Source organism: Physella acuta, unplaced genomic scaffold (assembly GCF_028476545.2).
Source record: "Physella acuta isolate Inbredline_101_S28 unplaced genomic scaffold, ASM2847654v3 ptg000964l, whole genome shotgun sequence".
Taxonomy (NCBI): domain Eukaryota; kingdom Metazoa; phylum Mollusca; class Gastropoda; family Physidae; genus Physella; species Physella acuta.
The window spans coordinates 618,497-637,432 of NW_026732481.1; the positions used below are offsets into that span (position 1 = coordinate 618,497).

Here is an 18,936-nt window from a genome sequence, read left to right on the forward strand (position 1 = left end):
TGATTTCTGGCTAGCCTAAAGCTCCTAACGTGGAGGTGATGTTATTCCTGTGGGCCCAGGTCAATGATTTCTGGCTAGCCTAAAGCTCCTAACGTGGAGGTGATGTTATTCCTGTGGGCCCAGGTCAATGATTTCTGGCTAGCCTAAAGCTCCTAACGTGGAGGTGATGTTATTCCTGTGGGCCCAGGTCAATGATTTCTGGCTAGCCTAAAGCTCCTAACGTGGAGGTGATGTTATTCCTGTGGGCCCAGGTCAATGATTTCTGGCTAGCCTAAAGCTCCTAACGTGGAGGTGATGTTATTCCTGTGGGCCCAGGTCAATGATTTCTGGCTAGCCTAAAGCTCCTAACGTGGAGGTGATGTTATTCCTGTGGGCCCAGGTCAATGATTTCTGGCTAGCCTAAAGCTCCTAACGTGGAGGTGATGTTATTCCTGTGGGCCCAGGTCAATGATTTCTGGCTAGCCTAAAGCTCCTAACGTGGAGGTGATGTTATTCCTGTGGGCCCAGGTCAATGATTTCTGGCTAGCCTAAAGCTCCTAACGTGGAGGTGATGTTATTCCTGTGGGCCCAGGTCAATGATTTCTGGCTAGCCTAAAGCTCCTAACGTGGAGGTGATGTTATTCCTGTGGGCCCAGGTCAATGATTTCTGGCTAGCCTAAAGCTCCTAACGTGGAGGTGATGTTATTCCTGTGGGCCCAGGTCAATGATTTCTGGCTAGCCTAAAGCTCCTAACGTGGAGGTAATGTTATTCCTGTGGGCCGAGGTCAATGATTTCTGGCTAGCCTAAAGCTCCTAACGTGGAGGTAATGTTATTCCTGTGGGCCGAGGTCAATGATTTCTGGCTAGCCTAAAGCTCCTAACGTGGAGGTGATGTTATTCCTGTGGGCCGAGGTCAATGATTTCTGGCTAGCCTACAGCTCCTAACGTGGAGGTAATGTTATTCCTGTGGGCCGAGGTCAATGATTTCTGGCTAGCCTAAAGCTCCTAACGTGGAGGTGATGTTATTCCTGTGGGCCGAGGTCAATGATTTCTGGCTAGCCTACAGCTCCTAACGTGGAGGTGATGTTATTCCTGTGGGCCGAGGTCAATGATTCACTCTCGGTCACGCCAACTGTGTCGAGCTAGTCACTATACAGTCGTCTTGCAGTGGTCAAAGTACCACAAATTTGAGAAACGTAATACATAACCATAACACACCAAAGTATTATATAACACGTCAACTTATCACATAAGTACCACATATAAACATATCAGTGTGTCGCAAAAGTCTAAAACTCGTCAAAAGTCAAAGTATCACACAGTACGTTAATGTATCACAAAACGTATCATATTATTACCTAAGTCACAGTATTAAATACACAAACGATCATACGTAACACTAATATTAAAAACTGATTATTATGAAATTTCATGTTCCGCGTATAATTAAGTATCAGGAACCATGCACCGGGTCGAGTGCGTAGCACAGGTGACCGCTTAACTAAATGCTTTAAGTTCGAGCTCATGCCAAGCCTTTAGCCGTATTTAAGTTCTGGATAGTGTCCGAGTCGATCCTCCTCTAATTAGTACTTCGGTGCTTTAGTTTGGTTCGGGGAACACTGCAAAAAAATAATGCCTCACAGAAGGTCATGTATTTTTTGGTATTATCAGAAAAGGGAAAATAAAAAGTCGGAATTATGAGGCAACGAGCCAAATTATGACGTACAGTAATGTCCTTGCCCGTACTGCGCAGGGATGATAACAGAACAATGTATGAAACAGAAACATGTCGGTATCTTCATATTTATGTAGTCAAGCTAGCTGGGCCGGCTGTGGAAATAGCGGCATTATAGAAGAACAGACTGGCATCATAGCCGCCTCGTTATCACACGCTTCACTGATAAACGGGCGCTGTGTACAATAGGCCAAATAGCCCACACTCGGGTCCCATTTCTTATCGAGCTGGGAGCTGTTGCAGAACCCGGAAATGAGGTGTTATCTTACAGCTCGGTACTAGTAGACACGCCCCCCACCCCCCCCCCCCCACACACACATACACCTAGGGCCGAGTTGCTTACATCGTCTGACTGCTAGCGCCACCCTGCTAATGTTACATTGATATAGCCAGTAGCCCCATTCTGTTTTTCGCCGGCTAATGTTACATTGATGATATAGCCAGTGGCCCTGTTGTAACCCTACTGATGTCATATTGGTATAGCCAGTGACCACTGTCTGTTGTAACCCTACTGATGTCATATTGGTATAGCCAGTGGCCCTGTTGTAACCCTACTGATGTCACATTGGTATAGCCAGTGGCCCTGTTGTAACCCTACTGATGTCACATTGGTATAGCCAGTGGCCCTGTTGTAACCCTACTGATGTCACATTGGTATAGCCAGTGGCCCTGTTGTAACCCTACTGATGTCATATTGGTATAGCCAGTGGCCCTGTTGTAACCCTGCTGATGTCACATTGGTATAGCCAGTGGCCCTGTTGTAACCCTACTGATGTCATATTGGTATAGCCAGTGGCCCTGTTGTAACCCTGCTGATGTCACATTGGTATAGCCAGTGGCCCTGTTGTAACCCTACTGATGTCATATTGGTATAGCCAGTGGCCCTGTTGTAACCCTACTGATGTCATATTGGTATAGCCAGTGGCCCTGTTGTAACCCTGCTGATGTCACATTGGTATAGCCAGTGACCACTGTCTGTTGTAACCCTACTGATGTCACATTGGTATAGCCAGTGGCCCTGTTGTAACCCTGCTGATGTCACATTGGTATAGCCAGTGGCCCTGTTGTAACCCTACTGATGTCATATTGGTATAGCCAGTGGCCCTGTTGTAACCCTGCTGATGTCACATTGGTATAGCCAGTGACCACTGTCTGTTGTAACCCTACTGATGTCACATTGGTATAGCCAGTGGCCCTGTTGTAACCCTACTGATGTCATATTGGTATAGCCAGTGGCCCTGTTGTAACCCTACTGATGTCATATTGGTATAGCCAGTGGCCCTGTTGTAACCCTACTGATGTCATATTGGTATAGCCAGTGGCCCTGTTGTAACCCTGCTGATGTCACATTGGTATAGCCAGTGGCCCTGTTGTAACCCTACTGATGTCATATTGGTATAGCCAGTGACCACTGTCTGTTGTAACCCTACTGATGTCACATTGGTATAGCCAGTGGCCCTGTTGTAACCCTGCTGATGTCACATTGGTATAGCCAGTGACCACTGTCTGTTGTAACCCTACTGATGTCATATTGGTATAGCCAGTGCCCAGTGACCACTGTCTGTTGTAACCCTGCTGATGTCACATTGGTATAGCCAGTGACCCTGTTGTAACCCTGCTGATGTCATATTGGTATAGCCAGTGGCCCTGTTGTAACCCTGCTGATGTCATATTGGTATAGCCAGTGGCCCTGTTGTAACCCTGCTGATGTCACATTGGTATAGCCAGTGGCCCTGTTGTAACCCTACTGATGTCATATTGGTATAGCCAGTGACCACTGTCTGTTGTAACCCTACTGATGTCACATTGGTATAGCCAGTGGCCCTGTTGTAACCCTGCTGATGTCACATTGGTATAGCCAGTGACCACTGTCTGTTGTAACCCTACTGATGTCATATTGGTATAGCCAGTGCCCAGTGACCACTGTCTGTTGTAACCCTACTGATGTCACATTGGTATAGCCAGTGGCCCTGTTGTAACCCTACTGATGTCATATTGGTATAGCCAGTGACCCTGTTGTAACCCTGCTGATGTCACATTGGTATAGCCAGTGGCCCTGTTGTAACCCTGCTGATGTCACATTGGTATAGCCAGTGGCCCTGTTGTAACCCTGCTGATGTCACATTGGTATAGCCAGTGGCCCTGTTGTAACCCTACTGATGTCATATTGGTATAGCCAGTGGCCCTGTTGTAACCCTGCTGATGTCACATTGGTATAGCCAGTGGCCCTGTTGTAACCCTGCTGATGTCACATTGGTATAGCCAGTGGCCCTGTTGTAACCCTGCTGATGTCACATTGGTATAGCCAGTGACCACTGTCTGTTGTAACCCTACTGATGTCATATTGGTATAGCCAGTGCCCAGTGACCACTGTCTGTTGTAACCCTACTGATGTCACATTGGTATAGCCAGTGGCCCTGTTGTAACCCTACTGATGTCATATTGGTATAGCCAGTGGCCCTGTTGTAACCCTACTGATGTCATATTGGTATAGCCAGTGACCCTGTTGTAACCCTGCTGATGTCACATTGGTATAGCCAGTGGCCCTGTTGTAACCCTACTGATGTCACATTGGTATAGCCAGTGACCACTGTCTGTTGTAACCCTACTGATGTCATATTGGTATAGCCAGTGACCACTGTCTGTTGTAACCCTGCTGATGTCACATTGGTATAGCCAGTGACCACTGTCTGTTGTAACCCTACTGATGTCATATTGGTATAGCCAGTGCCCACTGTCTGTTGTAACCCTACTGACATTGGTACAGCCAGGCCACAGCTAGCCTCCTAATTTTACCTTGGTATAGCCAGTGGCCACTTTCCAAAGCATCCTCTCCTCCACCCCCAAACACCCCCCCCCCCCCCCCCCCCCCCAGTCTTTGCTTACTCGCCGGTCGTGATGTGGAATAGAATAATCGTCCTGGGATGCTGAAAGTGGATTATGTAGGTGGGGAACTGGGCCATGTAATGAAAACAGATCAATATATGGCAGCCATCTGTACTCTTGTATCATGATACTGGGCAAGGTGTTTTTGAGCACTTGATGTTATTACAAATTTGGTCTTTTTATTTTTAACGTAAAGCAGTCGCCGCTATTTAAATAAAAGTAAAATACTTCAGTTAAAAAAAAAACAACGTGTTGGTTTACACACATTCTTGTGTGGAAGTTGTGTTGGGTTTACTTACAACCTAATATACAGACTGAGTGTAATGGAGCCGGTACTTTATCTCTTGGTAGAGACGTTTTAGTCCCTGACACCGATAGCTGCCGTCATGCTGGGCTAGAGTTTGCTCTTGAAACCCACTTTAGAGATGGTGTGGGTAGTCTCAGACCATACGTCGTCAGAGTGTGTTACTTTAGAGATGGTGTGGGTAGTCTCAGACCATACGTCGTCAGAGTGTGTTATACCAACAGTACTAAAGCTTGTTTCCATATATCATGAGAATGTTTGTAAACAACAAACAGTCGTGTCTCCATACAACAAACTGACCAAAGTTTTCACACCTCCCCAATCCCCCCCCCCCCCCATGCTTGTAACAACATTGTTGTCTGACCTTTAGTCACCCAGTTTCCTGGCGCCATTAGCATCATTAGCTATCTCGGTCGTCCTCTACGTGCATCACCCGGAAATTATTTAGTTCTGGAAATACGGATGTAAACGGAATATGACGATGATCGCACGACAAGACACACGTATAGAAATATTAAAGCAACAGGTTTCATGGTGATGAAAGTCACTGCTGTTCTAAATGACGACCTCCAGTCTAGACCTAGTATGGTTTCATTAGATTTGTGTGACCCCTAGTCTAGATCAAGAATAGTTTCATTGGGCTTATGTGACCCTAAGTCTAGATAAAAAAGGGTTTCATTAGGTTTGTGTGACCCCTAGTCTAGATCAAGAATGGTTTCATTAGGTTTGTGTGACCCCTAGTCTAGACCCAGTAAGGTTTCATTAGGTTTGTATGACCCCTAGTCTAGATCCAGTAAGGTTTCATTAGGTTTGTGTGACCCCTGGTCTAGACCCAGTATGGTTTCATTAGGTTTGTGTGACCCCTAGTCTAGATCAAGAAGGTTTCATTAGGTTTGTGTGACCCCTAGTCTAGATCAAGAAGGTTTCATTAGGTTTGTGTGACCCCTAGTCTAGACCAAAAGGTTTCATTAGGTTTGTGTGACCCCTAGTCTAGACCAAAAGGTTTCATTAGGTTTGTGTGACCCCTAGTCTAGATCAAGAAAGGTTTTATTAAGTTTCTGCAGGCCATAAAACAACCAAAGCCTTATCGACCAACTTTTATTGAGTTGAACTAAATGAGAATTAGTGTACGTGTGAAGTGTTTCGAGACAAATGTAAGCCATATTTTACAGTCGGCGTAAAAGTCAAGTCCTGTTGCCAGCTCAATTTTCGCTGGTCTAGACCGAACAAAAACACCAATAGCCATTTGCTGCCGTTACTTTCATTTGTGCTCCAACGTTGTTGCTATTTGTATACTTTTTTTTTTAAATCTGCTAGCTCGGTCTAATGTAGCGGTTGTGACGATAGTAATTGTCCCGTTATAAAAGATTTTCCTACATTACTTGGCTGTGTGACATTCTCTCCGCGGATGACAATTTTATGGCCTGTGTGGTTCTGTCACTGAATGAGTCATCACTGGCCTTTCTACACCCTGCCTGCCTATAATCTGATCTAATCGCTTCTCGGCCCACGTTAGTTTTATATGCTTTATAACACACACACGGCTGTTGTATACACATGTTTTAATAAGAAATTCCGTTAAGACTTTATTATCGAAGTCGTTGTCACTCGATCTGCAATGTCGTTCACTTAGTTTTATTAAAAGTTATTTCCAAGTGCAGGTCTCTGACACTATTAAGTGCAGGTCTCTGATACTATTAAGTGCTGGTCTCTGACACTATTTAGTGCAGGTCTCTGACACTATTTAGTGCAGGTCTGACACTATTAAGTGAAGGTCTCTGACACTATTTAGTGCAGGTCTCTGACACTATTAAGTGAAGGTCTCTGACACTATTAAGTGCAGGTCTCTGACACTATTAAGTGCAGGTCTCTGACACTATTAAGTGCAGGTCTCTGACACTATTAAGTGAAGGTCTCTGACACTATTAAGTGAAGGTCTCTGACACCATTAAGTGCAGGTCTCTGACACTATTAAGTGCAGGTCTCTGACACCATTAAGTGCAGGTCTCTGACACTATTAAGTGCAGGTCTCTGACACTATTAAGTGCAGGTCTCTGACACTGTTAAGTGCAGGTCTCTGACACTATTAAGTGCAGGTCTCTGACACCATTAAGTGCAGGTCTGACATTATTTAGTGCAGGTATGTGACACTATTAAGTGCAGGTCTGACACTATTTAGTGCTGGTCTCTTACAGTGTTTAAGAATCTGCCATGTCCTTGTCTCTGTTATAAGTTCGGGTCAGCATATTTCATGCTCTACTAACGAATAAGGTCCTCCTTATTCCATATTGTCATGGTATTATCTACCCCTTTATTCTAATAAAAACTACACATTACGCTGTTTTTCACCAGAAAACCAGTGATGTGGAAAACGAACACAAAATAATTCGCCTTGTGTACGCTAGAACTGACCCACATTACCGCTAAGTCACACATCAAAGCAATATTATAAACCGCGCACTTCACTCTCAAAGCCGAATCAAAAGCTTCCAGTAAACCTACAGTGTTTAACATTTCACCTTGTTTATTTCACGATGTAGTTAATGCTCCTCTCGACCTTAAGACCTCTTTCTTCGTCCTATTGTTCTGTTTGAGACCCCCACCACATAACCACAGGCAGTTTTACCTCCCCTACCCCACCTCCTCTAAATACCAGAGCATCAGCAGGGGTGAGTCATATAGGCTACACCCCAGAAGATGGGCTGATCGTGCCGAGGATGAAGCGCACAATCCAGGACTGAAATAACCTTTACTCAAACCCTTTACGCACGGCTATTTCTGTCTGACGGAACTTTGTTACCTCGCGTGCGTAGGGTGGTGGCACAGGGTGGGTTTTCTTCAAATCGAAGCTCCGACCGTGGCTGTGGAGAGGTTGTTTTTTTACCTACCCATCCACTCGCGCCCTCGCCGCCCCGACACCACGAATGAGAATTCACTTATGTAATCACAGTATCGATCGTGTGGGTCTGGCTAGAAGGGGGGGGGGGGTGTCAATATCATCGTCATAAAATAAATGTGAGTGTGTGTGTGTGTGTGTGAGTGTCTGTGTGTATGTGCAGTATTCATGAGTTCTGACCACTCACTGATGCTCCACTACGCAGACGTGTCGACCAACTTGTGTGTGTGTCTGTGTGACGTGTGTGTGTGTATGTGTGTGCAGTATTCATGAATTCTGACCACTCACCGATGCTACACGTGTCGACCAACTTGTGTGTGTTTGTGATGTGAGTGTGTCTGTGTGATGTGAGTGTGTCTGTGTGATTTGAGTGTATGTATGATGTGAGTGTGTGTCTGTGTGATGTGAGTGTGTCTGTGTCTGTGTAATTTGAGTGTATGTATGATGTGAGTGTGTGTCTGTGTAATGTGAGTGTGTCTGTGTGATTTGAGTGTATGTATGATGTGAGTGTGTGTCTGTGTGATGTGAGTGTGTCTGTGTCTGTGTAATTTGAGTGTATGTATGATGTGAGTGTGTGTCTGTGTAATGTGAGTGTGTCTGTGTGATTTGAGTGTATGTATGATGTGAGTGTGTCTGTGTGATGTGAGTGTGTCTGTGTGATTTGAGTGTATGTATGATGTGAGTGTGTCTGTGTGATGTGAGTGTGTGTATGATATGAGTGTGTGTATGTGTCTATGTGCAGTATTCATGGGTTCTGACCACTCACACTGCTCACACGTGTCGACCAACATTCCCCAAAATTCAATTTTCTTTTGAAAAATCGTTGCGGCTTCATACCTGTACCAGCTGGAGGTCTGCGGTCTCCCCCCCCCCCCCCCCCCCATATACACACACTAAGACTTCACCTCTCACCTTGAACCTTGTCTGAGATGGGTTCTTTTTTTTTCTACTGTAACGCCGCGCATCTCTTAGATCTAATTATCCGGCAATTAGAACTATTCGTGTCCAAGTGTTATTACTTCCGGTAAGAACCCCGCACCAACATGCTACTATCCTGTACAAAGTTTCATCATATCTGTGTAATGGTTCACTGACTGGAGAATAGTAGAACGTCTTCTTCTTCTTCGTTCTTAATTTTAGTGTTGAAAGGGATCCCCTCCAATACAATTAAATTAAGTATGATATGTGTCAACTGGTTATGCGCCATTTAGACCGTTGACTCCGATTTCTGCCTGCTTATCTTTTTGGATTTGCTTCCTTAGCCTTTGTCCAACCAAGAACAAACTACAAGGCAGCAGTTGTTGGTTTTGGGGTTGTCTCTCCTAGATGAGTGGCTGTCCCCAGCTATCATTGAGCCTCATCTGCCCGGGGGTTCGAACTCTGGACTTACTTACCGTTTCAGCAACCATGAGCCTAGCCGACCCGACCACGCCGACCTCCTGTAGAACGTCTGTATGAGTACATCGGTACCTGCCATCAGTTGCTGGATATGCTTTGACTACACCTCCGCGGGAAGTTTTATGTCATACGTTAAAGTAAGAGTCACACCTCCGCAGACAGTTTCATATCAAACGTTAAAGAATGTAACATGGTCGTATTGTTTAACAGAGTATGCTGCCTTGTGTGTCATACTTAAACTTTTTATTGGTGTAAATTAGGATGCAAACTGTATATTTCATACTGACATGTCTAATGCAAAAATAGTGCAATCCCCATCCACGCTCCATTGTGTTTAGGATGTTCTCCTGTAAATTTCATAGACACTCTACATTGTCGTAAAATTTGAGTACCAGGATGTTCCCTGTAAATTTCATACACTCTATATTGTCGTAAAATTAGAGTACCAATATTTTCCCTGTAAATTTCATACACTATATTGTCGTAAAATTAGAGTACCTGGATGTTCCCCGTCTATTTCATACACACACTCTCTATTGTCGTAAAAAATTATCCTCCTTATCGTGCTCACGTCCCTCAGTTTGACAAGATAAATGGGAGGTTGGGATAGGAAATAATAGGGGCCATTGTTGTCGCCTCACCTACTTTCTCTGTGTACTGGTCTCTAGTTACAGACTTCCCTCGTTCGAATCTTGTTAAATGTCTTAACTCACATTGCTCGTGTGTTTACAACTCATGCCAAAATGTCTACAGTAAAAGACTTGTTTGGTTCATTTATTATTTAAACAAGTAATTAAAAAAAGTCTAGTGACAATTTTAGCGCAATTTCCTTATGTTATCTAAAAATAGCTCTGTCGTAGCGTAAATCAAGAGCAGGGTTAGTAAAACCATTGGTTAGTTATTAAAACGTTTTTTATTTTAAAAAAAATTCAGTATTTTACATGTTTTATTTACAATAGAGTAACATGACTAAAAACCATTGCGCGCCTCGCTACCGAACGTGATGTCGCAGCCATTGAACGTGATGGCGCAGCTATTGAACGTGATGACGCGTGTGGTGTGGTTGGAAAAACATGCCTACTAATTCGGTCCAAATTTTAATTAATTCAAAAACATTTTTGTGACCGAACGAAAGGATATTTTTGAAACCTTTCTTAGGCAATATTGTTATAAATTATGGCAGGAATCGATTGGTACATGTTTCAAGTCGCTAAGTGGTCTGGTTGCCGAGATATGGGCCAAAAACTGAATTTTTTCGAGGTTTTTTGGCTTTTTCGGGAAATCCATGAAAGAAACCCGGAATTTTTATGGCCTATGTTCATCCTCGTAACTTGCTTAACATAATTGCTTTTGTAACTAGTCATCGATATTGCTTCGTTGAGGAGGAGATACGACTTAAAGCCCGGACACACATTCATACATCCATACATTCATCCATCCATACATTCCCAGAAATGACGAGTTAATAAACGCAATTCTCCAGAATGGAAATTGCGCTAAAAAATAACTTGAATACGAATTTCTTATCCAGTGTGAACTATCTGCCCTTGTACTGGTCATACGACGCAATGAGCGACGTGATACCAGTTGTTTTATCTCGGTTAGTCCCTGCGGAGATTTGAGCCGTTTCCTTGATTAGTTGAAGCTGGACTTTTTAAAAAATCGAAGCTCGTGTTTCCTGGTTATTAAATGTGTCGTGTGCGAGTTGTTTCCCTGTTTGTACTCGGGACGGACGGGGAGAAATGTCCCGAGCGCCAGATTAGCGATTGTTACCTTACACACGACAACAATGGCTTGTGGGAAGCGTGCGCCTGGTCTGTGTGCTACCTTCATCTGTGTTTAAACTTGCATCTTGTGTGTCCGACAGTTTGTTCCGTTGATGCTGCACTCATTCCCCGGGTTACCTACACAAATTCTGCGTGTACCCGTCACATTTTAACGTGTATCTTACAGATTTCCTCTGGGTAACTTACACTTTGTTAAAGTACACCCTACACATGTATCTTACACATCCCCTCCTACACATCCCCGTGTCTTTGTGTCATACACATGGTCCGAGCGTCCTACACATTGTCCCGACTGTCCTACACATTGTCCCGACTGTCCTACACATTGTCCCGACTGTCCTACACATTGTCCCGACTGTCCTACACATTGTCCCGACTGTCCTACACATTGTCCCGAGTGTCCTACACATTGTCCCTCCACATTGTCCCGAGTGTCCAACATATTGTCCCGAGTGACCAACACATTGTCCTACACGTTGTCCCGAGTGTCCTACACATTGTCCCTCCACATTGTCCCGAGTGTCCAACATATTGTCCCGAGTGACCAACACATTGTCCTACACATTGTCCCGAGTGTCCTACACATTGTCCGAGTGTCCTACACATTGTCCTACACATTGTCCCGAGTGTCCTACACATTGTCCGAGTGTCCTACACATTGTCCTACACATTGTCCCGAGTGTCCTACACATTGTCCCGAGTGTCCTACACATTGTCCGAGTGTCCTACACATTGTCCGAGTGTCCTACACATTGTCCCGAGTGTCCTACACATTGTCCCGAGTGTCCTACACATTGTCCGAGTGTCCTACACATTGTCCCGAGTGTCCTACACATTGTCCCGAGTGTCCTACACATTGTCCCGAGTGTCCTACACATTGTCCCGAGTGTCCTACACATTGTCCCGAGTGTCCTACACATTGTCCCGAGTGTCCTACACATTGTCCCGAGTGTCTTACACATTGTCCCGAGTGTCCTACACATTGTCCCGATCGTCCTACACATTTTCCCGATCGTCCTACACATTTTCCCGAGTGTCCTACACATTTTCCCGAGTGTCCTACACATTGTCCCGAGTGTCCTACACATTGTCCCGAGTGTCCTACACATTGTCCCGATCGTCCTACACATTTTCCCGATCGTCCTACACATTGTCCCGATCGTCCTACACATTTTCCCGATCGTCCTACACATTTTCCCGAGCGTCCTACACATTGTCCCGAGTGTCCTACACATTTTCCCGAGCGTCCTACACATTGTACCGAGTGTCCTACACATTGTACCGAGTGTCTTACACATTGTCCCGAGCGTCCTACACATTGTCCGAATGTCCAACACATTGTACCGAGTGTCCTACACATTGTCCCGACTGTCCTACACATTGTCCCGAGTGTCCTACACATTGTCCCGAGTGTCCTACACATTGTCCCGAGTGTCCTACACATTGTCCCGAGTGTCCTACACATTGTCCCGAGTGTCCTACACATTTTCCCGAGTGTCCTACACATTGTCCCGAGCGTCCTACACATTGTCCCGAGTGTCCTACACATTGTCCCGAGCGTCCTACACATTGTCCTACACATTGTCCCGAGTGTCCTACACATTGTCCCGAGTGTCCTACACATTGTCCGAGTGTCCTACACATTGTCCCGAGTGTCCTACACATTGTCCCGAGTGTCCTACACATTGTCCCGAGTGTCCTACACATTGTCCCGAGCGTCCTACACATTGTCCCGAGTGTCCTACACATTGTCCCGAGTGTCCTACACATTGTCCCTACACATCAACTTTTCAACACTTTCCTTTCCAACCCACTGTACCCTAGCCGTTACTAATATCATTCTCCGTTGGTTGTGTGTCGTTCTTAGAGGATGTTGTAGCTCTTCCCTTTATCGCCCTGCCCTTTTCTCCAATTAGCGTATGCTATCGCATGCATTAAGGTTATTATGGGTCAGACATGTTAGTCTGACTTTAATACACTGAGTTAGTACAAAACATGGAATTATAAACTTGCTGAAGCATTGGTATTTGTTGTTATTGTGTGTAGTTATCGTTTCACTTACTTTAAAAAGGAAGCCAATCATATCATCAAATTAGATAAGATGATTGGTTTGGTTGATGTCTGTCTGTTTGTCTGTCTGTCTGTCTGTCTCTCTGTCTCTCTGTCTGTCTGTCTGTCTGTCTGTCTGTCTCTCTGTCTGTCTGTCTGTCTGTCTGTCTGTCTGTCTGTCTGTCTGTCTGTCTGTCTGTCTGTCTGTCTGTCTGTCTGTCTGTCTGTCTGTCTGTCTGTCTGTGTCTGTCTGTCTTATTTACAAGGCTAAAAAAGGGGTTACAATAGGATCACGTAAACCTACCTCAGTTATACCAAGTCAATTTTAAACCTGCACGAGATGACCCATGCTTTAATCAGCTGACCACAGCCCTGTTGGGTGTGTGTTGAGGCATTACATGTTTCACCCACTCCCACTAACGTCAGTGCTGATTGCCCGGGCCTCTCAGCGCCCTGCAGTTGTTTATAAACTAGTGCCGGCAGCTTGAAGCTAAACATAGCGCTCATGTCTAGCCGACCAGGGCACTAGAGCGTTATGTGATGGGGTTGTTTTTTTTAGTTGAGCAACTAATGCTAATACCAGCTCATACGAAAATATCACTCTAGCGTTGCACGGTAGGGGGGGGGGGGGTAAAGGTCATCACTGGTATATCCACTTATTACATGTCAATGTAAGCAACCTTTGTTACAGGGTTTTAAAATATCACTGAGATATCCACACATTACATGTAAGCAAGCTTTAGTACAGGGCTATAAAATATCACTGAGATATCCACACATTACATGTAAGCAAGCTTTAGTACAGGGTTTTAAAATATCACAGAGAAATCCACACATTACATGTAAGCAAGCAGTGGTAGAGGTTTTTAAAATATCACTGCCATATCACCGCGTTACATCAAGGCAAGCTTTGGTACAGGGTTTTTAAATGACTTGATTGGAATATCCATCCATTTGAATATCCACCCATTGGAATATCCACCCATTGGAATATCCACACACTACATGTAAGCGAGCAGTGGTAGAGGGTTAAAAATGTCTACAATAATATCCTAATCAATAACTCTCGCCAAGGTTACTGGTTGGTGGCTGGTGTTTTGTTTTCTTCACGGTTCACATGTTGCTGCTGTAGAGAGATGGTGTTGGCTTGGTTGCCAATTGTGTTTGATTACACACGTTTTTACATTTTTGATACGATGATATTGACTTCATGGATTACATCAACATTTTTTTTTAAAAAGAAAGAAAATTAAAAAGTTAGCTGTCAAAGCAGGTGTTGAGTCCTGCAACCCCACCCCGCTCTACATTACCCTGTTAAATGTATCGCTTTAATATGTCACCCCTATACACAATTTAACTGCCTTAAATTAGCACACAACTTGGCGATTGTCTGCCTGTAATTCAAACACACGATTTGTAATCTTTAAGCTCGTTTAGTGGTGTGGAGTAGGGAGAGGGTGGGCCGTTAAAATATCATAGCATAGAGATGTTTTTTTTTCACAATAAAACTGGTTGTGTAAGTTTTGCTAGATGTTCAGACATGCCTTTTGCCTCGTTTTAGACGGAGATGAATGGCCCTCAGCTCGTGAATCCATATCGTCCTTGTGACCTTTAAATTTAAATAACCTAACTTTGTACTGCCCGTGTAATTTTTGCTGAGGTTACAATAGTATTGACGGTCCGTCCTATCGATTTTTTTTAACAGTGTGATTTACTTTCATACATGTTCACGTGATAAATAAATACAGATAGGCATGATTGTTGTGTATATATGCTATCTATCTATCTATCTATCTATCTATCTATCTATCTATCTATCTATCTATCTATCTATCTATCTATCTATCTATCTATCTATCTATCTATCTGTCTGTCTGTCTGTCTGTCTGTCTGTCTGTCTGTCTGTGTGTGTTTCGTATGTGTTTGTGTTTACTCGTGTCGTTGAACAATGAATGTCCATGTCTGATGAATGAAGAAACGGTCAGTTATCATCAGATTGGCACACGGTCACTGGTACATTAGTACGGCTAATAGACAAAACGGTATAAAGTGAAGACAAGTTCTTGCTGTGACTTGGCATCATGTTAGACACACGCATGTGGCCGTGACTAAGTCTATTACAGACCTCCTAGATATCGGGCCGTGTTGTTTCATGTGTAGCTTCCATCCCTATTGTAGCAAGGGCATTCCATTAGTTTGGCGAATGAGTAGGCCTATTTTAATGAAAGAAAAAACAAATTTGCGTCAAGTTAGATGTCTCGTTAACATGCTGGCTGCATGGTTGGGTGTAATGTGTAGCCGCAGTTTGGCTATATCTACTTGATTTAATTTAATTGGAAGAAACAATTGTATAAAAACTTATTTTGATAAATGACTTTCGAATGCGCTAAAATAATAACATTTCTCGAACTGTAATAGTAAAAGCGTGTTGAAAAGAATCCTTAATCCACAGTCTTTGCTACATTAGTAGAAGCTTGTAATAAAAACGTGAGAAATGTTCTCAGACTATTGTTGTACCGACAATTTTAATGAACATACCGTTACCGTATCGACTATTATTGACAGTGTTACCGTACCGACAATTGTAATGAACATACCGTTACCGTACCGACTATTGTTGACAATTTTACCGTACCGACAATGGTTATGGACATACCGTTACCGTACCGACTATTGTTGACAATTTTACCGTACCGACAATTGTAATGAACATAACGTTACCGTACCGACTAATCTTGACATAACGTTACCTGTAAATTATCGATGTATTGAGGTAACCAGTCGATGAATGTTCACTAGCAGACGGCTATCAGGTCAATAAATGAGGTCAGTCTATGTGAACACCTTAAACAAACGTCAATCACACGGACAGGTAGAGCTTGGCTGCTCTATACAAGTAGATCTATATGACAACTGTGAACTGGTTATACCGATAGGTAAAATGTGTCTTGACGTTTAGAATGGGAGTATACTTAATTCTTGTATACGGTGTTATTATATGTAAGATGATATTGGATAAGCATTCAGACCGCCCCAACAAAATAATATTTAATTGTGTTGTGTGTGTAGGTGGTGGGGAGGGGGGGGGTCAATTTACGCGGATTGTAAACGCGATGAACTCAGAAGATTAGTACGATGTACTGATGCGCCTCTAAGAATACATTGTTTGAACCATTTTTGTGTATGTAATACTTTGTATTAATTATGCCTGACATTTGGGTCATTGGCTTCATGTCAAGGAGGAAAAAGTGGGGGGGGGGGGGGGGGTGATAGAAGTGCTATATTGGCTATAATATAAGGGCAGTGGTCCATTTGAAATGTTATATAACGGTACGGGGGGGGGAAGTGATGGGTAAAATTGCATATTTTATGTTAAGTAACATTGATTCCAACGTAGGTGTGGGTTGTTTGTTTTTGTTTATGCTTACATATGTACTAGTACTCAATGAATGCTTCGGAAAAAAAAGTAGGATTCACGTACATCTCCATTCTTTTACTGCAATACATTTAACACACTCTGTTTTAAATAACGTAATAAGCAAAAATTGCATTAGAATAGGCTTATAAGCCGTATTATCTGGTTCTGGAGTCGTCGCTTCCCCCCCCCCCCCCCCCCCACCCTTTCTGCTTAGCTTTCGATCTGCCGGTAATTTAAGGGTGTAAAATGAACACGGAATACGCCCCACGTCTGGATGCAGCCCCCCCCCCCCCCCCACGTCATATCCAAGATTAACATGACAAGACAATGGGCTTGAAATCACCTGATTCCCCTGACAGGCCAAACTTCCTCCATTGTCTAAAATTAGACGCCCTTTAAACGCCCACCTTGTATGTGCAGGACGTGATATAATAATGGGTGTCGTCCTGCCCTATGGGAGATTACCTTCTTCCTCTCATTTAGTGGACAATCATGTTTTTACACAAATAACAGAGGAAAACATTTTGCCAGCTCTAGACTTAACATCACTAAACATTCACAATAATGGCTACATTAAATAAAATGTAGTTAGTTGCTTTTTTATTAAAACATTAAACAGATTATCAGCATGCCTGGTTTTAGTACAAATTTATCTATCCATGTTTTCAATGACTTAGCATACAGTTTAAATGTATACCCATTAGCTTGATGAGTGTGAGCCTACATGAGCAGTTGTGTTTGTCTGCATGATATGAGGCACCTGGTAGGTGTGTAACACACTTTCATGGTTAGGTTTCTTTTGTTTGTTGGCTAGCCTCTGTTGCTCTCTGGGTTATTTGAGTTCTTGGAGCACTATTCAGCTATCTGCTGGTTTTTTTTATTTACTTTAGTATTAATTAAATATATTTGTAAATACCAAAAAGGAAGAAATGGAAAATATTCTTTTTAACACATGAAAGTGAAAGAAGCACAAGATCAATATTATTTTGCAATCACTGAAATTCAGCATAGCAAACAATTAATTCATTGTTTTAAAGCCAGTTACTAAATGTTTTAACTAAATAAGAGCATTGTGTTGTGGCCTACAGCTGAGCATTCTGCATTGGTGTGTGCTTATTTATTGTTCATTGTTCCAACAACTTAAATTTAGATAAATAAATCAAGCAAGATGATGGCTAAACAGGGAAGACACATAGGCCTACTTTGTTTCCCAGTTTTGGGAAATTATTGTGTCTTCCTATTTATATTGGCATAGCTATAACCACTGATGTGTATAGAACATAGTCTTCAAATTTCTTTGAGAATGCTCATTTTTAAAAAGTGTTCCCAATAATACACTATTTTAATCTGGGATTAAAAATGAAACACCTATTTATATTATATTAACTTGCTGCTTGTCCTGTATGTTAAAATATAACGCCCTCCATTTTGTCTACTAGCATTTGTCATTGATTGCAAAACTAATTTAAGAGTTAAAAGTTTTTGGAGCTGTAATAACTAGTGTTCTATGAGTCAGTGTGCTGTGTTGTGACAGTACTGTCATTGTTTGGAAACATGTGTTGTCCACTACATACAATAACACATGTTAACGCACTAATATAACCTTCATGTCAGAGCTGGTAATCCCTGCATGACACATCTGTCTATGGCTTTTCTCTTTTTTCTTGATACAAATTTCACTCCCTTCTCTTATCCACATACCCTATTGTCTTATTCCTTGGTTTATCTACATATCCCTTGACCTTATCCACATATCCCTTGACCTTATCAATATATTCTTTGACCTTATCTACATATCCCTTGACCTTATCCACATATCCCTTGACCTTATCAGCATATCCCTTGACCTTATCAGCATATCCCTTGATCTTATCCACATATCCCTTGACCTTAGCTAAATATCCCTAGGTTTATCCACATATCCCTTGACCTTATCCACATATCCCTTGACCTTATCAATATATTCTTTGACCTTATCTACATATCCCTTGACCTTATCTGCATATCCCTTGACCTTATCCACATATCCCTTGACCTTATCTACATATCCCTTGACCTTATCCACATATCCCTTGACCTTATCCACATATCCCTTGACCTTATTCACATACCCATTGTCTTATCCACAGGTGACTGAACACTTAATCCATAAGCAATCAGTAAAAATCAATGTCACAGATGAGGACATGTGTCGCTCTTGCAAGAGGAGGATAGGACAAAGGTAACTTAATTTTTTTGCTCAACTTGTTTATTTTTTTAAGTTTTACATTGTTCTACAGTACTAATACAGTTAAACTGGTTAAAGCTGTTCTGTGGGTTATAGAGAAAACAATGGGCCTACAAGCACATTTTCTAACCTGCATCTAATTACCATGTTTATTACCTGTTTATTTTGTTATTTTCATAATGCTACATTATGAAATGACACAGAGTTGTTTTATACATATTTTTAACTTATGTTATTGTTTTAAATAATTATTATGT

At 42.7% G+C, this 18,936-nt stretch overlaps 1 protein-coding gene across 1 annotated transcript in view; it reads left to right on the forward strand.

Annotated features, from left to right (window-relative positions):
* LOC131953909 (vam6/Vps39-like protein) overlaps window positions 1–18,936 on the forward strand; it is a 37,656-nt gene that overhangs the window by 16,276 nt on the left and 2,444 nt on the right. The window contains exon 25 of the mRNA XM_059317357.1: window positions 18,582–18,673. Within this exon, the coding sequence (XP_059173340.1) occupies window positions 18,582–18,673 (92 nt within the window). The remainder of the gene's footprint in view (window positions 1–18,581; window positions 18,674–18,936) is intronic.